The sequence below is a fragment of the Nycticebus coucang genome, chromosome 23, assembly GCF_027406575.1.
Source record: "Nycticebus coucang isolate mNycCou1 chromosome 23, mNycCou1.pri, whole genome shotgun sequence".
NCBI lineage: Eukaryota > Metazoa > Chordata > Mammalia > Primates > Lorisidae > Nycticebus > Nycticebus coucang.
The window spans coordinates 14,114,605-14,136,990 of NC_069802.1; the positions used below are offsets into that span (position 1 = coordinate 14,114,605).

Genomic DNA, 22,386 nt, shown 5'->3' on the forward strand with positions numbered 1-22,386 from the left:
CTAAAATACTCCGTGGTCTCTACTGTGCGACCTGGACTTATTTTCAGTGTTTCAGAAATGTTTTTATGTAAATGGACACGTGGCAATAGGAAGGTTAGATTTTGGTTGTAAGTGAATCCAAAGATTCATTTGCTCTATTTTACTTTAAGAATCCTTGTTTTGGGGGCAGAGGTGGTTCTTGGTTCTCAGGTGGTCACTAAGTAGCTCCTCCTTGAAGACGTGCAGCCAGGACAACTCAGCAGCTGTCTCTCTGAGCAAGACTTCTGATTTTCTTCCTTACCAGAGCGATAGCTTTATCTACAGGGTTATTGGCCTGAGTTATAAGCAGGGGACTTGCAGGAGGCCTGTGCTTCTCTTCTCCTTCCACATTGCTTGGAATCAGAAATCAGAAACTCAGTGTAGAGATACAGAATCTTTTTTCTTATGTTTTAAAAGTGTTTTTTTTTTATTTATTAAAGACAGAGTTTCACTATGTTGCCCTCTGTAGAGGCGTCACAACTCACAGCAACCTCACACTCTTGGGCTTAAGTGATTCTCTCGCCTCAGTCTCCCAAGTAGCTGGGACTACAGGTGCCCGCCACAACACCTGGCCATTTTTATTGTTGTTGTTGTAGTTGTCATTATTGTTTAGCAGGCCTGGGTTCGAACATAGATTTCCCATTCTTTAATCTCCTAGTGCTATCAGTTGTTTACGTTGAAGACCATCTATTCCTCTTAAGCCAATTTTTTGCTGTGACATTGGCATTCATGAGGTAACTGGCCTGTTGAGATAAGTTGGTTGAAGAGGCTGACTTGGCATGAAGATCTCTCTGAGGGCCATAAACAACACGTATGGACCCAGGTGTGTCCTGCAATCTGTTGTCTTCTCTGGGAGAAGTTTTGAACACCAACAGGTCAGAGACAGGGAAAGGGCCTCACTGCCCTGTAAGTAGGTACCTAGGACAGTCTTGCTTCGTTTTCTAGAATGCTTGGAATTCAACAGCTGCTAAGGGAGTAACTTTGTACTGACTATAAATTCCGGACTACAATTGATTTTTCCCCCCCTCCCTCCTTCAGGCCATTTATGCCAGTGTTCTTCCTGGAGAGTTGATGAGGGGCTACATGACCCAGTTTCCTAGCTTTCCGAGCTGGCTGGGGAAGCACTCATCTACAGGCAAACATGATCGTATCACTCAGGACCTAGCATTGCACATGAGTCTCAGGTGGGTAGTCTTGCTCCATTTCTGGCATTTTATTGGTGTGGTATATTTAGCTTTTATCCAGTAAGAGTGGCAGGAGTCAAAAGATTTTAGTTTTGATTTTATTGCTCACTAGATAAATGATCCTGGATAATAAGTTCCTTATATTGTATGGGCCTGAGTTTTTATAATGTGTAATCAGTGTAACAGTTGGTTTACCTCTTGAAAGATACTTTGGAGAATAAAGCCAGATGATAGATATCATAATTTTAGGATATATTTTAAAGACTATATCAATCTGAGATAGTGCTATGATTTTTTGTTATTGTGACTGTGCCTTTTACTTGTGGGAAAAACTTCAGCTTCAGAATCATAATAGGAAAAAAATTGAACTATTTAAATAAATGAACTAGTTTTTTACCCATTGTACTGATAACCGACGTACTCGTTTGGGATGAAGAATACAGTTTGGCATGTCACAGGCAGCCACTCAAGTAATTGACAACTAATGTGCTTGGAAAAGTTTAGAGGAATTTAAAAATATTTATATTTTATCTAATTTTGTTAAAGTTTAGAAACATGGAAAATGTGCAGGGGAAATAATGAGTAAGTGACATTTTGGGATTTTTTTTAGCTGTGAAGAACTATTTGAGCAATCTTAATTCCCTTTTTGGTCCCTGGAGAAGATACTAATTTTTTTTTCTTGAGACTCACTCTGTCACCCGGGATAGAGTGCACTGGTTACTGGAGCCCATCGTAACCCCAAACTCCTGGGCTCAAGTGATCCTCTCCTTGCCCCAGCTTCCCGAGTATGGGGATATAGGTGCATGCCCTGAAGTTCAGCTAATTTTTCTGTTTTTAATAGAGACGGGGTCTCCCTCTTGCTCAGCCTGGTCTTCAACTCCTGAGCTAAAGCAATCCTCCTGCCTCAGCCTCCCCAAAATATTAGATCCACCCATAACTTTCTTTTTTAGACAGACTCTCACTATTTTTAGAGATGGGGTCTCGTTTTAGCTCAGTCTGGTCTTGAACTCATGAGCTTAGACGATCCATTGCATCAGCCTCCCAGAGTGCTAGAATTACAGGCATGAGCCACTGCGTCTGGCCTCACCCATAACTTTTGGTTAGAGCTGAACTGGGCACTTGCCTTTTTTTCTTATAAAATTCTACTTCCTACTAAGTCTCCTCTTCCTAGCCTATGCCGTAAGTGTTTTTTGCTGCCTATGTATTAGTTTTCTGTAGCTGCTGTAACAAATTACCACAAACATAAGAGTTTAAGTTCAAAGCAATACAAATATATTGTCATCTTGAACTGAGAAGATTCTCTTGGGTTGTCTGGGTGTGCCCAGTGTAATCACCAGGGTTCTTAGGAAAGGACAGCAGAGTCAGAGTCATTGAAGACGCTACTCACCTGGCTCAGAGGTCGGGGAAAGGGACCAAACGAAGGAAAGCAGGTGTCCCCTGAAAGCTGGCAAAGGCTGCACGTTTCCTGTCTTCTCATTGGCAGGGCTGAATGCCTGTCTCCATTTTTAAAGGTCATGCACCCTCTGCCCTAGGGGAGTCCCTCTTGGATGTGCCCACTGTATTCCTTAGGGACAGCAGATGGCACCTTGAGACTTCTAAGTTTAATCCTTTGTAATTTTTTTTGAGGCAGAGCCTCAAGCTGTTGCCCTGGGTAGAGTGCTATGGTGTCACAGCTCACAGCAACCTCCAATTCTTGGGCTTAAGCAATTCTCTTGCCTCAGCCTCCCAAGTATCTGGGATTACAGGTGCCCGCCACAACGCCTGGCTATTTTTTTGGTTACAGTTCTCATTGTTGTTTGGCAGGCCTGGGCTGCATTTGAACCCTCTAGCTCTGCTGTATGTGGCTGGCGACTTAGACACTTGAGCTACAGGTGCCTAGCCAATGCTCTGTCATTCTTAGGAGATGGCCATATTGTAACAAATCATAAGGGAATAATCTTAGAAAACTGTTCTGTGATTTTCTTGTGTACTATGGTTTAGGGACTACTTCAGGTACTTGTGAGCTTGATTATGGAAGACTAAATCTAGAGGAAATGGGTGAAATTAAAATAGTTTTTTTTTGTTTTTGCAATTTTTGGCCAGGGCTGGGTTTGAACCTGCCACCTCCTGCATATGGGGCCGCGCCCTCCTCCTTTTAGCCATAGGTGCTGCCCTAAAATAGAGTTTTAAAAATTCTTTGTCTAGGTAATAAAACATTATGGGGGCAGATTTGAGACTTCTGGTCAGAACTGTGTGGCTTCTTGTGGTTAAGACATTCAGTTATCTGAAGACGGGAGTAGGACCCTTAAGTAATTGGTAAAGAATTATTTCTGATTCTACTGTGGGTTCTGATGACAACAGCTTTTGAGATTTCTTGTTTAAAATATGTGTAGGTAGATGTAATTGTTTGGTTTGAAGGGAGGAGTCGTCACCTGGCTTGGAAAGATTTAGGATGGTGTGGCATTTGAAATAATATTTTGTTCAGTTATTTTCTGTCTTTAAGAAAGGACAACATTTATAAGAGAGAAAGAGAGTAACATTCTTTTCTCCAAATCTAGGAAAACTATTTCCCTGGCCAGTATGGATCACTTTTTGATTCTGTGGGAACATTCTCTGCCGTTCTCCTAGATATGGAGAAAACCCTGCCCTGGAAACAGATTTCAGAATCTTCTATTAGGACTGTGAGGGAAACATTCATATGTGATACTGTGTTATAGTCAGAGGCTAAAAGGTGTTAAACACACGGAAGAAGTGGCAGCATCACACAAGGCTGCAGACTTCCTTGTCTGTTACTGAAGCTTTTAACATTTTGGAACCTAGAGTAATCTCTCTGCGAACATGAGAGACACGCTGCTGTTGCTGGGCTTTCTAGGAAGGAAGTAGAACTCAATTTCTTTTTTCAATCACTAATCAGGCAAGTAGAAACTTCCCTTTGAGCACATTGACGTGTCTCCATTACCTGGGTGGTGCTGGGTGTTAAGTAGTAGGCAGCCCACTGAAGATTACTGACACTGGATGGATCTGGGAGGCCAAGGCCAGGTGGATTGCTTAAGCTCGGAGTTCAAGACTACCCTGAGCAAGAGTAAGACCTCAGTCTACTAAAAATAGAAAAACTAGCCAGGCATTGTGCTGGGCATCTGTAGTCCCAGGTACTCGGGAGGCTGAGTCAAGGGGTTCACCTGATCCCCCAAGAGTTTGAGGTTGGTGTGAGCTATGATGACACCATGGTATTCTACCCAGGTGACAGAGTGAGACTGTCTCAAAAGAAAAAAGAAATTGAATTGAGCACCACCTGATTAACTCTCTGTTGGCTTGGTGATAGTTTGCCATTGGCGCCAGGGGTATCTCTTTTGTTTTGGTTTCAGAACTTACTCCAGCAAAAGGACTGTAAACTTGGATTATCTGTCACACATGAGGGATGCACTTGTACAGCCCTTGACCTCACAAGGGGTAGAAGGAGTCCAGGATGTTGTTGCACTTATGGACACGTATTACTTGATGAAAGAAGACTTTGAGAATATCATGGAAATTAGCAGCTGGGGTGGCACACCTAGTCTCTTTTCCAAGCTGGATCCCAAGGTAAACTGTGTAACCCACTCGGACTTGTTCTCTGTCACCTGGTAATCACCAGGTTTGTACTAGGAGAGTTCAGAGATGTTGTAGATGCTTTAAAAAAAGGTTTCTTTTTTTCCTCCCTTAAATGATATGGCTTCCTATGGCCTATGCTTTCTGAAGGTACCATTTGAGTAATAAAAGTAGACGTCTGGATTTGACTTTACAATGTGTATTTTTAGCTTTGCTGCCTGCTCAGTGGAAAAATCAAAAAGTGAAATCTGAAGAGCAAATATAAAAGTATTTCTTACAAGGGTAAGGGAGGAACCTGTGCAGTTAAAAGTGTGTGCTGGTGTGGATTATGAAAGTCAAGATGTGTTTACTGGCTGAGGATTTTTTTTTATCATTTTTTTCTTTTTATTAGTCTATTTAATCTGTAGAGTCAGTATCCATTCCAGTTGGAGAATCCGTGTGATAACATATCTCCTGTACTGATTTTTGTAATGAGCTTGAAGAAGCGAAAGTGCTGTGGTCTGAAGGTGCAGTATCCACGGCCTTGCTCCGTGCCTGGCTGTCGGAGGCTTTTTTTTTTTTTTTTTTGCAGGTTTTGGCCAGGTTTGAACCCCCCACCTCTGGTATATGGGGCTGGCGCCCCATGGAGGCTGTTTTAGAAGATGTGTTCTCTGTAGTTTCCCCTCTCTAGAATTTGACCTCACTTAATGGTGATCAGTAAGTTCTCACAGCAGACATCTATTGTAATTCATGGACTGACTTTGGAATTGTGTGTATAAGTTTGAAGTTAAGACTTTTCAAGTTAGTGTTTTGAAATAACTACTGTTATTAGAGTAAAGGTAACTTTTGTGGCAGTTAAAAGCCACGTTCTACCTAACTGCCTTTTTTATTGAAGTTGTTTGTAGAAATGTGGGAATGCCGAATAGGTCAAAATGATTTGAAGTGACTCTTTTTTTGTTTGTTTGCCTAAAGTTCCCAAATACTGATTCCTAATCTTTTTTGAATTGTGGGCTCTATTAAGAATGTCACGTGGAACTTCTCCATAGAAAAATGCATATACTGGCTGGGTGTGGTGGCTCACACCTGCAATCTTAGCATTTTGGGAGACTGAGGTGGGTGGATTGCTTGGGCTTTGGGGTTTGAGACCATCCTGACGAAGAGTGAGACCCCGTCTCTACTAAAAATAGAAAAACTAGCCAGTTGTTTTAGCAGGAGTCTATAGTCTCAGCTACTTGGGAGGCTGAGGCAGGAGAACTGCTGAAACCCAGGAATCTGAAGTTGCTGTGAGCTATGATGATGCCACGGCACTCTAGTCTAGGCAGTAGAGTGAGACTCTGTCTCAAAAAAATGCATATACTTATGTTTGCATAAATATATTATGAATAGTTTTAAGGGGCTTGCAGAACCTCTTTTTAGGTTTGTAGAATTAAAAATAACAATTTGGCACTTAGACTTTTTTTTTGGAGACAGAGTCTTAAGCGCCGCCCTGGGTAGAGTGCTGTGGTGTCATAGCTCACAGCAACCTCAAACTCAGGCTCAAGCGATCTCTTGCCTCAGTTTTTCTATTTTTAGTAGAGATGGGGGTCTTGCTTTTGCTCAGGCTGGTCTGAACTCGTAAGCTCAAGCAGTCCTGCTGCCTTGCCTCCCAGAGTGCTAGGATTACAGGTGTGAGCCACTGCACGTGGCCCTGACACTTAGATTTTTAAAAAACTTCCTCCATTCCTTTCTTACAGGTGAAAGCAGCCTTCACAAGAGCTTACAATAAGGAAGCCCACCTTACTCCATATTCACTTCAGGCAGTAAAGACATCGAGACACAGCACAGGCCCATCACTGGATTCTGAATATAATGAAGAGTTACATGAGGATGACTCTCAAGCTGATGAGAAAGACCAGGATGCTATAGAAACTGATGCTATGATCAAGGTAGTGTCTTAAGCTGCAGACAGGAGACCCCAAGAGTAGATGATCGTTTCTTATGCATAACGTGCCTTGTGAACCAAGGGGCTTATTTAGCAAGTAGCAGTATAAGGTGAAAATACTTGAAAGGTTTTTGTTTGTCATAGTTGAAGGTGGAGAAGGACTAGATTTCATTTTTATAAACAGCTTCTTATAGTGATAGAAAAGCTAAATACCAAGAACATAGACCATCATATTTGTGACCATATGTTCTGTTAGAAAAAGTTCCATTTTTTGGCGGCGCCTGTGGCTCAGTGAGTAGGGTGCCGGCCCCATATGCTGAGGGTGGCGGGTTTGGACCCAGCCCCGGCCAAACTGCAACAGAAAAATAGCCGGGCGTTGTGGCGGGCGCCTGTAGTCCCAGCTGCTTGGGAGGCTGAGGCAAGAGAATCGCGTAAGCCCAAGAGTTAAAGGTTGTGACGCCACGGCACTCTACCTGAGGGCGGTACAGTGAGACTCTGTCTCTGCAAAAAAAAAAAAAAGAAAAAGTTCCATTTTTATTTATTTAGCCATTGGTATCTGCTTTCTTATCCACGGACACACATTTCCACGGCATAATTAAGAAAAATATTTTTAACACAACCATTTCTCCCTTCTGTTGTCCATACTTTGCTCTAGCCGTCAAGCTGCTTGTAGACGTTTCTCAGTGTCAAGCGTCCTTGTTTTTTGCTGAGTTAGTCCACAAATGGCTGCAGTAAAGGAACTGGTCTGCCTCCCTCTCCCTGCCATGTCTGCTGGGTGTGCAGGGTCAGGAACAGTGGCCTTCTCCAGGGTCGCTCTCTGGGAGACCTGAGAGGTTGTCCCCCTCTACCCTCTGCTTCCCCCAAATGGCCATGTTTAGGTCCCTAACCTGGAACTGAAAGGAAATTCTTCACATAAACATCCTATTTGTAAATTATCTCTTGCTTTTTTTGTCTTTCCTAAATATACCTATGGTTTACCTCCAAGAGAACTGCCTTACATGGGAACATACTTTATTTCTAGATAGCTTTTCCATTTTTACTGCTAGCATCTAAAGGCTGTGATCAGCCCAGTTGTTGCTGGAAAGCAAGCTGCTCAGGGCAGGCAATAGATGTAGATGTTGGCAGCCTCGCCTCTTTTTAACTTGCAGGTAAAGATTAGATTTATTGTAGAGATGAACTTACACTTACTTCATTTACCCATAAATAAGTTATTAACTATTTTGTATATCTTTTATCCCATCAACAGAGAAAGACAAAGTCTTCAAAGCCTTTAAAACCAGACAAAGATGAGTCCAGAAAAGGAAGAGGAAAACGTTTGAAGAAATGAAACTATTTTTCACAACCTTCCAGTAGCCACTTCTTACTCACCTTTCAGACCAATCAAGCTGGTGTAGAGAAGGCCTTGTTTTTCCCAGAGCAACCATGTTTTAGCGTAATGGTAAGACCTGGTGGTCCCATTATAAATAAAGGGCAATGCAACTAGAAGGATCCAGCTGCTTGGCTCACGTACACCTCTTATAGAGGTTGACAGGACTGCCTGCGTCCTCTGCTGTCCCATCAGTCCAGTCAGAGTTGTATAATTGGAACTAGAAACTATATGCGGGCTTTGGAGTCAGTGGCGTGAGGTGTCTTCTGTAGGCATAAGAATTTATCCTAATGGCCTTTAGAGGACCAATTCTGATATTTTTTTTAAAAGGGAGTTCCTATTATGTGGTGAAATTTTGTAAATAAATCATATTATAAAACACCACCTAAAACTGGGTATTCTTTATACATTGCCATATATCTAGCAAAGTATGAATTAGGAATGAAAACATTTCATGTAACACATGTACAAATTCTTAAGATTTTCATCTTGTACAGCTAAATACTGCGTTGGTATATTACTTTCCTTACTCTCATTTGCAGATGATGGAATAAAAAAACTTACTATATCCCTTACTAACCAGTTGTATGAAACATAACGTTGGCGGTTGAAGAGTCAGAACTCTTAATTCCCAGCTCTACTCTGTGAGCACTGACCACATCTCTGCTGTGAACAAATCTCATGGAGAGGCCTCTGTTGTTACTAGAGGGTGCAGGGGACTGCGGAAGGATGGTCAGACATTCTTACCCTGGAGTCTCAACCTATCAGGTTCAAGCAAGTAGGGCCCAGGCTGGGTCAGTCTTAGGCTCACTCTGTCATGTGACAACACTGGCATTGTTCACTTGGTCCCTGGGAGATCTGGTCCTGTCCTATGGTTGATTCCACAAACCCCATTGGAACTTAAGATTGTTCCTGTATTTGTTGTATGGCCCTGAGGCTATGAATCTAGCCAGCTATTTTTAAATCTTGACGGTAAATGCTCAGAGGTACGTGCTGTGCTGCCTCTGTGAGGTATGTGCTAAAAGGAATGTAAATAAGGATGGTATTCCCTGCCTTTAGGAGAGGAGGTATAAAGTTCTGGAGACATTTAAAGTCTATTTACCAGTGTGGAAAAATGCCCTTTGTGGAGATTAATTCATTATGAAAATAAAACATGTCCTTAAAGCCTTTGCCTACTGAGTCCTGCCCTTCTTTGTTAAAGCCAGACTTGAAACTTTCCTGCTTCAGGAACAGATTCCTCCCCAGTGGGATGAGGATGGTTCTTGTGCATCATTCGTCCTGGATAGCAGGGCTCATCTGCCCCGTCACTGGACACACCAGGCTGACAGGGACTGAATCTCCTCATTGCCCTTGCTCGTTATGATTCTTTTAATTTAAAAGCTTGGAACACAAGACTGGCACAACGTGTAAAAAATGGCATTTCTTTTACAATCAAATTATAAATATGTCCTTTGATACATGTGGGTCTCTTTGAAGCCCCTGTGACCAGGAGGTAAGTGGCAGTGGCAGTTGGTGGTTCCACAGCAGTTTGGGTATGAATCTGAATGTTCTGTATTGGGATGGAATTGTCATTGGAGCCTCTTGGTGTCACGCATCTCTGTAGCATAAAACTGCATATTTGTTGTTTTCAAGTTCGAATCTTGGCTGTTCTGTTGTAACAAATTATTCTTTATCCTTCATTGTTGCTGGGGCCAGCCTGTTGAAATTGTATCATCTGATTCATTCAAAGTTGACTCCATGACTCATTTCTGTCAGCCGTACAGACACTGTGATGACATTTTCATTTTTTTTAACCGCTTGAATTCCTTTTTAACCGGTGATGTTCAGACATCTGGTGACATTGGCCTTGGATTGCAAGGAAGCTTGTACTATTAACGGTGGAAAAGTGAATTCCCTTGCGGGGTGCAGTGTATATGTGATCTAGAGGAAGTAACCTTCATACAGCCTTGAATAAGATTTCCAAATGATGTATTATGTTTTTAGGGGAAGTCAGAAGTTTAATTTTCTGACAGGAATTCCATAGTATGCTGTAGAGTGACTCAACAGATACAAGCTTGTATTTTCATTCATTCCTTCAAAAATTTAGCCTTAATGTATATAAATATCTCATTTCAAGCTTTTAAAACTATTAACCCTGTTGTTTAAACTTGATAGTGCTCCTTTTCTCTCTCAAGACAGGATTTTTTACTCCGTTGCCCAGGCTAGAGTGCCATGGTGTTAGCCTAGCTCACTGTAGCCTCAGCTCCTGGGCTCAAGCCTCCTGAGAAGCATGGACTAACAGGTATGTGCCATCATGCTGGGCTAAATGTTTTTTTAGTCACAGGGGTCTTGCTAAGTTGCTCAAGGCTGGTCTAGAACTCCTGGCCTCCCACAGTGCTAGGCTTATAGATGTGAGTCTCTGTGCCCATCCTCCTTTTTGTTTCTAAAGCCAGGAAGACACCACACATGTCTAGTCAACAATTTTATTTTAAAGGCAATATTTCAAAATATAAAAGTTATCAAAACCGAATATTTACAAGTATGTCATAAAATTATTAACATTGCAGAACATAGAAACTGAAAGACTTTGAAGAGGAAATACACACAATACAATAAATAGCAAGTTTTAGAAGGTGCTGTTTTGCATTCTGGAGGCTGAAAGTGCTGCCCTGGAGGGGGCACTTTTGTTTTCATTTTTCTGTATCCAGGAAGGACCATCTCCTAATCCAGAGGTGATGGAAACATGGCCGCCTGTGAAAAATGCCTTCTTAGGAGCATTATATCTAGAAAGGACAAACAAAATACAGGCCTTTAAAGGGGTTTCAAGTAATGACTGACATTTGATGATAAAGCCAAATACTGAAAAGGGATTTTTGCTCATCTCAGGAAACATGGAGCAGGAATGCTGCACGTGGTAACTGACAAAAATTGTGTGGGAAAGCCGAGCCTTCATGGTACAGTGGGGATGCTGTTTGCCACCTTCAGAGAAAAAAGTTCCCTGAAATTAAACAGTTACTGGCTCTTTAAAAGGAGGTGGTGAATAAGAGCTTCAACCAACATTCACAGTATGACAGAGTTTTGTTTTAAAGAGGCAGTCTCGCGGTCCTGCTCACACTGGAGCACAGTGGCGTGTGAGCATGGCAGCCCCAAATGGGCTCAAGTGATACTCTTACATCAGCTTCCTAAGTGGCTGGAATGACATGTTATATGCCACTGCACCCAGCTATCTCACAAAATAGTGTATAATCATAACTCACTGAAGACAAACCTCCCAGAATCTAGAGCAGTGATTTTCAACTGGTATGCTGTGAAAATTTTTAATAGATCATTAATTTCGAAAATGTTGATCAAAAAAGTAAAAATTGGAAGTTTAACTATGGGCTTAAAGGTTGAAAAACATTAGGAACTTGAGATTTTCTATAAAGTAGTATCTTAACAAAATAGGATTCTACTTTCAGAACTTGGCAAAGATATAACCATTATCAGATAAGTTATAAACTTGAGACAAAATTCCGAAATAATTCTACTTAGATGAAAGAACTGGAGTTTAGGAAAGAGAAGTTAAAAGGGACAGAGTACATGAAGAATAAATGGCTCAAAGTGTCCAATTTGAGGGAAAAAAACAGAGAAACTGGGTGTGGTGACTCACACCTGTAATCCCAATGCTTTGAGACGAGGAGTTCCAGATCTGCCTGTGCAATATAGCAAGACTTTTTTTTTTTTTTTTTTTTTTAGGAGGTGGAGGATACAGTGAGCTATGATCGTGCCACTGTACTTCAGCCTGGGCAAGAGAGCAAGATCCGTCTCTAAAAAAGGTAGAGTGCAGTGGCATCATCACAGCAACCTCAAACTCCTAGGCTCAATGGAACCTCTTGCCTTCCCCGTAGCCGAGACTATAGCTGTGGGCCACCATGCCCAGCATTTGTTGTAGAAATGGGGGTTTCACTTTTGCTCATTTTGGTAGACCTGTCTCTAAATAAAACAAGAAGCCTCCCTGGAATGCTGAGTTCCTCTGGCTGTTAAACACTCCCTCTCTCAATGTCATAATGCCTACTCCCTTTTGCCTTCTGCTATGAAGGGAAGTTTCCTAAAGTCCTTAGTGGAGCCAATGCTTACAGAACATGAGATAAAGAGAGAAACCTCTTTTCTCCGTACAGAGACTAAGACGGGAGAACACAGGTGTCAAGATAACATTTGGTTTTGTTTCTGTCTCGTCCAGCTGGTCAGATGCAGCTGCCATTTCCCAAGGGAGGGAAGACCGCAAAAGCTGGGTGTGGGGAGAGCCCCAGACAAGCACTGAGATGCAGTGTCAGGGATTAAAAGAATCTCCTGAGTTTGGCTTCCCAACAACAAAAATGAGACTTGGAAAGGAAAAGAAATGGAGAACTTTTTGCAAATCTCTGGAAACCAAAATTTTTATAATTTTCTGAATTATCATAGAACCTTAAAAAAACCCATTCCACTTTATTAGCTGGCTTTAATTTTAATGGCATGATTTGATAAAATATGTTCTAGTTGGAATCTGTGACGCTGCTTGGCCAGACAACCTTTGTCACTATGGCAACTGTAATACCTGCAATTTAGCATTCAAAAAAATATCTCAACTCACCCTGGCACATACCTGAAGGCGCTGCGGACTATTCCACCTCTGTTCGCAGGTACTGGCTACAGTCGGCCATTTTTTTCAGCTGAGTGAAGCTTAATCTTTCCGAACACATAGGACATGTGCTTTCAGTGTTTAACATGCTGTTGGGACAGGGCATGTGGAATCAATGAAATCTATTCCTTCAGCTCTGGCTTATTCTCATGTGAAAAACAAGTTTTTAAACAGGCTCATCATGCAGTTTAAGAATTAGATATATTCATTCTCATGCAAGATCTTTAAGGGTAATGGTCTCAGATGTGGAAAGTTCTTCCACAAAGATGATTTAGGTCTTTAGAGATCTTTTTTTTTTTTTTTTTTTTTTGTAGAGACAGTCTCACTTTATGGCCCTCGGTAGAGTGCTGTGGCCTCACACAGCTCACAGCAACCTCCAACTCCTGGGCTTAAGCGATTCTCTTGCCTCAGCCTCCTGAGTAGCTGGGACTACAGGCGCCCGCCACAACGCCCGGCTATTTTTTGGTTGCAGTTTGGCCGGGGCCGGGTTTGAACCCGCCACCCTCGGTATATGGGGCCGGCGCTCTACTGACTGAGCCACAGGCGCCGCCCATAGGTCTTTAGAGATCTTTGGGAACATGAACAAATATAAGGATACTCCAGAATAAAAGTGATAGAATGAAAGGCCTACTTTTAGATAAACCTATGTGACCAAGGGAGATGACACACACTTACATCTTAAATTCTGAGTACAGAGCAGGGAAGTCACAATGGGGACACACCGTCCAGTCATCTTTCAACATATGTCGACCCTAGAAACAGTACATTGAAGAGTGCAATTCATCTTTATTTTGAAAACTCCCACTGTTACATTTGAATTACAGTGAAAAGTCAGACCTCTAAGTTATAAAATTAATGACATTTTACATGGGTAAATGACTAGAAAGATGGCATTAAAAAGACTAAAGCTTGATTTTACTTATCTTTTTTTTTGAGACAGAGCCTCAAGCTGTCACCCTGAGTAGAGTGCTGTGGCATCACGGCAACCTCCAACTCCCAGGCTCAAGAGATTCTCCTGCCTCCGCCTTCCAGCTAGCTGGGACTACAGGTGCCTGCCACAACGCCCCGATATTTTTTGGTTGCAGCCATCGTTGTTTGGCAGGCCTGGGCTGGATTTGAATCTGCCAGCTCAGGTGTACGTGGTTGGCGCCTTAGCCACTTGAGCCACAGGCACCAAGCAAAAATCAGAAACAACCATTTAATCAGATACATGTCAACTTTTTTTTTTTTTTTTTTCCAGTTTGGCCAGGGCCTGGTTTGAACCTGCCACTCTCTGTATAGGGGGCTGGTGCCCTACTTGCTGAGCCACAGGTGCTACCCTTACTTATCAAATCTTATTTAAAGGAAGAACAGTCTTCAATTTTGTAACATTATTTGAATTTATTTTCTTTTAAAATAAAGCTTATATTAGCCTAGTAACAATCTGACATTTTAAAGTTTTCTGATAATTGGTCTTAATAAATGGTAGTTTATTAAATCATAAACACATAGATCATGTATGAATGGTAGTTTTTATTCTACTACATAACACCAAGTGCTCCAGCATGCCTGGTATTGCACTAAGCCCCCATACATGTTTCTGTTACCTCATTACTCCGTAGTAATCCCTGCCTACTGAGGCCAACCACAGAGGACTCCAGCAAGGTAAAGCAAACGGCACCAGGTTATGTCCACAGTAAACGGCAGCAAGGGGATGTGAGCCCAGGATCGTCTGTGCCACACTGCCCTCACTGAGCTTATTACGTGCTGTGAATATAACTTTAAACTTTGTCGACCATGAAATCTGCTAAATGTTGCAGGAAATTTGAAGATTTAAAAAATACTGACATACATTAAGTATTAAAATAGGTTACAGGTATATATGCAAAGAAAGGAAAATTGTTCTAAAGAAACTTACTGTTACAATGCAGTATGGGATGTTGTTCTTACATCCAGGACAGAGGAGTTCACACTCTGGGAGAAGAAATTCGCAGAACGGACACGGAGTTGTGGCCTCTTCTGTCTCGGATGTATCAGGTCTCCTATGAGGAAAAATTACATGTCATTTAAAAACTTTCATGTGATGTGGGTGGCAAAGAGAAAGCATATTTGGGAACCTAAGAACATCGGACACGTATACTACTACATGCTTAGACCCTGGGATTGGAGATACTCACAACCTCCCTGTCAGCCCTTCATCCAACTCCAGGGAGGAAGACCAAGGACTGGTCAGCGTGTGGGGCATTAGGCCACGTTCGGGAGTCAGAGTTCTTAGCAGAAGACACAAGAAGGTCTGTCTCCTCTTGAAAAGGCTAACCACAGCAAAATGCTGTCCAGGAGAACTTTCTGTGGCAGTAGAAATGTTCTGTGTCGTCCAGTACAGTAACCATGAGCCATATTTGCGCATTTGAAATACAGTTAGTGTGAGAGACTAAAGTTTTGCATTTGATTCTATTTTAATTAAATAGCCACATGTTGCCAGCAGGTACCAAAGTAGCTACAAACTACTATGTGGGGAGAGAAGAACTAGCAGCTCTTCTAAGCCACAGCCTAGGGCAGCATGGTACTGAGCTGTAAATATGATCTTGCATTTTCTAATGACTTTGTCCCCACCTTATTTTCCATGCTAGCAGGTATGTTAGGCCAGACTGATTAAACCTACTTAGGCTTAAAAAATGGAGTGTTTTGGCTGTGTGCAGTGGCTCATGCCTGCAATCCAGCACTTCGGAAGGCTGAGCAGGAGGATTGCTTGAGGCCAGGAGTTTGACACCAGCCCCATGTCACAGTGAGATCATGTCTCTGCAATATAAAAAATCAGCTGGGAATGGAAGCATGTACCTTTAGTTCAGCCAAGCTGTGCAGGAGGCTGAACCAGGAGGATTGCTTGAGTCCAGGAGTTTAGGTTGCAGTGACTTGTAATTGTGCCAGTGCACTTTAGCCTGGGCAACACAGTGAGCACTAGCTCTTAAGTTTAAATAAATATATATATACGTGGAAAGGAATGTTCATGTAGCCCTATCGGCTTCAGGTTCTCTGCCATGAGGGTTGGTCGGGAGCCCAGCGAACAGTGTTATTTGCTTTTGTTTGCCATTGCCAATTCAGTCTCTCTTGGCTAAGGTCTAGATCAAGATTCAGACACCTGGGTCTCCTGGTTGTAATGGTGACTAATAGGAAACCCCAAATGTAATCACTACTATGAATGAATCACAGTTTAAAATTACTACGATTGCAAGTTTTGTAAATGCTAGTTCTAATTTCTAAAGGAAAACCAGGCCACTTCCTGCTTTCTGAAGGGAGGACATGCTTGTGTTCCTTTGGCGCTGCACAGCCCGTAGACAGGAACTCTCCGCTGGCAGGGGGCTGTGCTAATCTGAAGGCTCTTCTGCTGAGATGTTCACTATCTTATCCGTCCCTTGGTGGCAGACAGTGTTTGCTGCCTACCTAATAGCCATTCTCTCTTTCTTCCTTGCCAACAGAACTTTGTTTCTACTTTGCAGCTAGAAGTATTGTGTGGCAAAGTACTGGCCACAGAGGTGAAAATGGAAGTCCTGGGGAGGGTGCCTTCCTGAATAAAAAGACAAAGACTCTTTCCATCTTAAATTTCCCTCCTCCTTCCTGCCTTGAATGGTGGTGTAGTATCCGGGAGATGGAGCAGATGTCCTGTGATTGAGGAGGAACCATCTATGTTTTGGATGGCAACGGTGGAAGATGGAAGGATCTGCGCTTGGTGGCATCAACCCTGGATGTTGACACCTTATGTCTGAATCAAATACTGGCTTGGTCAAGCCACTGTCAGGTTTTCTGCCGCTTGTAGTGGAATATGACCCTAATCCCTACCCACCTCTACCCCCCATTTTCTTACTGCACATTAGCAGCTTTGAAAGCCATCTTGGAGAAATGTGCTGAGCCAGCAGAAAGGGCTGTCTCTGCCTACCTGACCATCGCCTCAATCTTCTTTTTGTATTTGGCATCTATCTTGTTACGGTATTCAGGCCTCATCAACATAGCTGCAAAGCTGAAAGCGGAATTTTTCAGGCCTGCCCTGTGACACTCGATCACAGTGGACGTCAGGATGGGTACAATGTCTGCAAGACAAATGCGAAAGCAGAAAGAGTCTCAGTGGGAGGGCACGATGCCAGGCCTGGTTCAGGAGGAACACAGGGTCACATCTCTCTGAACTCTGCTTTCTCCGTAAAGAACCAGATGCAGTCTGTTTAATGAGGAAATGGCACAGCAGTGGAGTCAGGCAGACTGCTCATCCAATGTCTTTACCTCGATCATTCCAATACTGCCTGTAACACTGGGGCCTGCACTGCTGGAGGCAACGCTTCTGTGGTATCTTTCCACACCTCTGTGATGCATTTTGCATTTGACAGAAGTGCTGATAAATGGGGTAGGGAGATTAATTACCTTATGTATCAGCCTCTCTGCATGCATCTAATTCTTTAAGGATAGAGAGAATTACTGGCTCAAAGAACATGACCTTCAAAAAAAAATTTTATCACCCAAACCCCCCCTGCTTTCTGGAGGGGCCATACTGATTTCCATTCCCACTGCGATCATGAGGCTTGAGAGTGCTTATTTTCTCTCACCCTTTGCTCAAATGGTATACAGTTATTGAAAGTGTTTTTCATGTAACAAAAAAGAATAAATTTAGAGACTAGGGATTGGTAAATAATAACCCATGGGCCAAATCTGGTCCTTTGACTTTTCATTAGGCCTGTAAGCTAAGAATGGTTTTTACATGGTTGGAAAAAAAGAATCAAAATAGCATTTTGTGACATGTTAAATTTATACTAAGTTCAGATTTCTGTGTCTAAAAATAAAGTTCTATTGGAACACAGGTATGCTCCTTCATTTATGTATTATTCAGGACAAAGTGGCAGAGTTGAACAGTTGTGACAGAGACCATGTGGCCCACATTGCCCAAAACTCTGACCCTTCACAGAAAAACTTTGCTGGTCCATCATAATGTGACAAAATCTAATCACCCGAGAATGTTATAATTGTGTGTCTTTTCGAATAATGGGGCTCTTTTCTGAAGCATTACCCTACCGTCACTGAGAATATAGAGCCAGACTTTTTTGGCTGACAGTGTGACTTGGGGCAAAGGTTACCTCATCATTTCTTTTGCCCCAGTTGGCGTGTCTATAACAGGGAAAATAACAACAGTCCTCATGTGTGCAGGCTTGAGACTTGTTACCCTTGGAAAGGCCTGCTCAACAGCTGCCCTTGGCTTGCATCTGGGAACTTGGATTTGGGGAAGGATCCCACAATTTTCAGAACTGATGATTTGACGCTAGCACAGCATTTGAGACTCACTGACTCCACAAGCTGTTGTTCTAAGCTCTCTGCATATGTTAGCCAATTTAATCTGCCGAATACCTGCTCTCTGGAAAACTGGGTACATGCCAGGCAGAGGGTGCTACATGACCAGCCCCCAGTAAAAACCAAATCTCTAATGAGCCCTGTCCACCAGTTCAGCCATGTTGCCAAGTCCCTCCTGGAAGATTTGCTGAATGTGTATCCTGGGTATCTCCACCAGGAAGGGACTCTCAGAAACTTGTGCTGTGCCCTGGACGGATGTGAGTGTTGAGTCCTCCTAGTGAAGGACCACTGAACCTGGGAGTGGTCTTGAGGCCCACCATGAGGGCCTGTGAGGATTAATGAGCTATCATACACAGAGAGCTCAGCACAGTGGCTGTGGAGTTACTGAGTCTCATAATGCTGTGCTGATGCCAAATGTGGGTAGTGAGCTCTCTCTAGACAGTACTTACGTGATGGAAATTTGCTAATGTTGTTGGCCACCCGAATGAGCATGCGTGCCCCTTTCATATGATCTCCATTTTTAACATGAATCTGAAAGAAATGACATATTTCAGACTTTCATCAACTCAGTTCATGCTTTGTTCCCCCAAATAACTCCTTGATTGGCCCAGGGTCATCATGGGACCCATACGGCCTTCTTGGTGAATGCCCAGAGATTTCTCCCTTCTCTCTCTCTCTTCCCAGTTGCTGCCCAGCACCAGGGCCTCACCTGCTCTGTGCTCTGCTTTTCACTTTGCCCCACACCACTTGATGGGAGCTCAGATCCCTGGTCCACCTCTTACTGGCCATAACTGGGGGACTGATAATACCAACTTTACCAAGTTATTGTGAGACCTGAAAGCGGAGTCAGAAAGAGAAAGATCTTTTAAAGGAAGAGGGCACCTCACTGCCTGTGAGAAGGTATGAGGTAACAAGGGGGGAGGCCTAAGATGAGGCCAGTGTGGGTGGGGCCAGGGATACAAGGAGGGTGCGCATTAGGGCGAGATGAGCCTGGAGAGTCGGCAGGGGCCAGGCTGTGGAAGCACTGTAGTCACCCTGGTGTGAGAGGAGGGGACCACAAAGGTGGGGCAGTGGAGCTACAGAGCGGCAGACAGATCAGGAGTCAGAGTTGGCAACACTTGGTGGGACTGTGAAGGGTGAATCTAGAGTAACTCCCAGGTACCAGTCCAAGCAGACAGATGATGGGCTAACTCCCTGAGTACTGCTGCCTAATGAACAAACACTAACTGGATCCAGAGCAGGGCAAGGGGGGCCTGCTGCTCAGCCCCCTCACCCTCCGCTGACACTCTGGGCCTCAGCACTGCCCAGCCCAGCCATCCGTGCCCAAAGGTCCTGGGTCATCCTTCAGCTGAGTCCCTGTCCCCCAGAGCCTAGTCTGAATTTGCCCTGAAATGTGAACACATTTTTCTTTAGCCCTTTGTGTTAAAGATGCCTGCGATATTTTTGCACTTTTTTCTGATTTAATAGTCGTATAGTTTCCCTTCTGAAACTACAAGCAGTTAAGTCTTAGACAATCTGGGAAGTTCTTGGTGCTGCGTAAGAGATTACAGCAGTCACAAGGGTGCTTGCGCTTTAGGGCAGGGAGAGGATGTCTGGTTGGAACAGAAGTGGTGGGCCAACCCCTGGGTCAGAGAAAGAAAGGCCTCAAGAAGCAACTCTGTGGCTTCAGGTGGTAGAAAGCCCTGCTCCAGGAGGGCTTCTTACAGGGAGCCCTATTTTTGCTCCTCACCAACTGTTTCTATTGCTCCTTCCATTCTAAAGCCTCCATTTGCTGGATTTTGTGCTTCACCCTGGGACAATGACATCATTACTCATGCCTGAAGCTGAGAAAGATCTCTCTCCTCCTTTCAGCCTCCCCCCCCACCTTTTTTTTGAGACAGAGCCTCAAGCTGTCGCCCTGGGTAGAGTGCTGTGGCATCCTCCAACTCCTGGGCTCAAGCGATTCTCCTGCCTCCGCCTCCCAAGTAGCTGGGACTACAGGCACCTGCCACAACGCCTGGCTATTTTTTGGTTGCAGTCGTCATTGTTGTTTGACAGGCCCGGGCTGGATTCGAACCCGCCAGCTCAGGTGTATGTGGCCGGCACCTTAGCCTCTTGAGCCATAGGCGCCGAGCCCAGCCCCTTTCTTTATGAAAGGACTCTTCTGCTTTTCTGAAGGAAAATGTACTCATGGGGGTTGCAAGTTGGAATTCCAAATAATCAGCGTCAAGAGACTTGTGTGGTCCAATATGGTAGTCATTAGTCACGTGTGGCTATCTAAAAAATCAAAATCATGTAACATTAAAAATACAGTTTATCAGCTCAGGGCCCGTAGCTCAGAGAATTGCTTAAGCCCAAGAGTTTGAGGTTGCTATGAGCTGTGATGCCACGGCACTCTACCGAGGGTGACATAGTGAGACTCTGTCTCCAAAAAAAAAGGCAGTTTTTCAGTTGCGCTACTTGCATTTAGTAGCTGCCATATTGGGCAGCACAGATGCAGTTCCATCACTGCAGAGGTTTCTCCTGGACAGGGCTGATGTTGACGGTAATTAGGATGGAAATCATTCATAACATGCCTGCTTCATCTAGGTATCTTCAAAGTGAAACAAGCTCTTACAGACTGGCCAGAGAACCAATTTAGCATTCATATGGAAAGATGCACTTTCGTGTAAATGAAAATCTGGAAGAATACACGGTGCAGTCTGCCTGGGTCCCGCCCTGTCCCCAGCACGGGGTGTGGCACCATGTTGCTCCTGCCATCTTCCCTTCCCTTTTGGAATCCACTCCTGTCAGCCTCTTCAGTATGCTGCTGATTTTATTTGCAATAGGCAGATACTCATTCTTACTTTTTTGTCTTCTTATACATAAAAAGCACACATTGTGGAACTGTCCTGTGTCTTTCTTTTGTCATTTAACCATAGAGCAAAGGTTCTCAACCTTCCTAATGCCGTGGCCCTTTAGTACAGTTCCTGTGGGTTGAGACCCACAGGTTGAGAACTGCTGCCATCGAGAGACCCAGGAAATCTCTCGAACCTAATGGAGACAGGCCCGGAGGAAATCCCACTGGGGGGACAAACACACCAGTCAGCCTGTGCCTGTCACGCAGGGCCTCACCTTCACTAGGATATAACTGTGCAGAATCATGAGGTTGGTGGCCATCTCCGAGGGGATTTTGATCTTCTGGGATTTGAGCTCCAAGTACATACTGAGGAGGACGTCATGTGCATTCCGATAGTTCCCTTAAAAGAAGGTGGTAAAATGATATTATTGCAAAAGATAAAATCTGAGGATGTTCTATGGACCCTTATCTTACAAGCAGATTGTGTTGACTTTATTGGCAATGCTGGCTTCATTTCTTACATAGAGTAACTCAGCAATGTTTCCTATTTTAATTGACACTACAGAGACAAAGCCAGTTGGCCATAAAAAATGGTGGTGTCCTCTCAGACGGCTTCCTCTTTCTGAGGACACCCACTCCAGGTATACCGGGCTGTGGAGTTCTGGATCTACCCAGCCCTTCCTTGTGCCCACTGTGGATGCACCTCCTCATTTTAGCAGCACAGTCAGGATTCCCGAGCTTCACTCCAAGCCCAAATGCCTCAAGGCCATGCCACAGCATAAAACCTTCCCGGGTTTCAGGGTTTGCTTGGAAGAATCCCAAGGCGGGGGGAATAATGACACCTCTCCCCCCATGTCCCCTTGTCAGGCGCTGGGAATGCTGCAAGGGCAAGTCCCGCCCAGCTTCCCAGCCCAGCCTTTGCCTTCCCCTCTGCTCCACGTGCACTTCCTTTCCCAGCACACGCCTCCCCCACCCGTCCCCTTGTCTGTCCGAGCTGAAGCTTTTGCTGCCTTCTCTTATCTCCATCTGCCATCCACCATCTTCCCCACCCCAGAGTACCCTGGATCCCCTTTCCTGGGCCCATCTCAGCATAGTTCTTTCTATACTAGCATTTGCCACCCTGTATAACAACTCTGAATTTATTTTCTGACTCTCTCATCAAACTGTGACCCCGGAGGGCTGAGCTGCAGCTAAGTCTTCTCTGTGTCTTGACGCTCCTAACATGCCTCTGACAGGCAGGACCTATTAGATCAACATAAGCTGAATAAAATGCCTTATTCTGCATGTTGTCTAAAATTGTGTTCCATACTTATGACCATCTGAGAGAAATGTCTTGCAAAAATGAGTGAAGAAATCAGACTAGTTCTCCAACTAATTCCATATTCAATAAATATTTATAGACCAGGCACGGTGGCTCATGCTTGTACGTCCAGCACTATGGGAGGCAGAGCTGAGAGGAGCACTTGGCGTTAGGACTTTGAGACCAGCCTGAGCAAGAGTGAGACCATGTCTCTACAAAAAATGGAAAAATTGGGTGGTGCCTGTGGCTCAAAGGAGTAGGGCGCCAGCCCCGTATGCCAGATGTGGTGGGTT

At 43.8% G+C, this 22,386-nt stretch overlaps 2 protein-coding genes across 10 annotated transcripts in view; one reads left to right on the forward strand and one right to left on the reverse strand.

The window, feature by feature from the left end:
* Positions 1–9,201, forward strand: part of RFC1 (replication factor C subunit 1) — an 84,031-nt gene extending 74,830 nt beyond the window's left edge. For all 5 annotated transcript variants that reach the window (XM_053577527.1, XM_053577526.1, XM_053577524.1 and 2 more), the window contains 4 exons: positions 1,057–1,202; positions 4,547–4,760; positions 6,479–6,670; positions 7,913–9,201. In XM_053577527.1, the coding sequence (XP_053433502.1) occupies positions 1,057–1,202; positions 4,547–4,760; positions 6,479–6,670; positions 7,913–7,993 (633 nt within the window). In that variant the 3' untranslated portion in view covers positions 7,994–9,201. The remainder of the gene's footprint in view (positions 1–1,056; positions 1,203–4,546; positions 4,761–6,478; positions 6,671–7,912) is intronic.
* A 1,170-nt stretch (positions 9,202–10,371) lies between these two features.
* The window catches only part of WDR19 (WD repeat domain 19), a 98,709-nt gene continuing 86,694 nt past the window's right edge, over positions 10,372–22,386 (reverse strand). For 4 of the 5 annotated variants that reach the window (XM_053577530.1, XM_053577532.1, XM_053577533.1 and 1 more), the window contains 7 exons: positions 21,069–21,193; positions 18,425–18,506; positions 16,582–16,732; positions 14,566–14,689; positions 13,344–13,420; positions 12,633–12,757; positions 10,373–10,794 (listed from right to left, as the gene is read on the reverse strand). In XM_053577530.1, coding sequence (XP_053433505.1) covers positions 12,649–12,757; positions 13,344–13,420; positions 14,566–14,689; positions 16,582–16,732; positions 18,425–18,506; positions 21,069–21,193 — 668 coding nt within the window. In that variant the 3' untranslated portion in view covers positions 10,373–10,794; positions 12,633–12,648. Of the gene's footprint in view, positions 10,795–12,620; positions 12,758–13,343; positions 13,421–14,565; positions 14,690–16,581; positions 16,733–18,424; positions 18,507–21,068; positions 21,194–22,386 lie in introns of all 5 variants that reach the window. The other variant, XM_053577531.1, reaches the window with a different exon arrangement.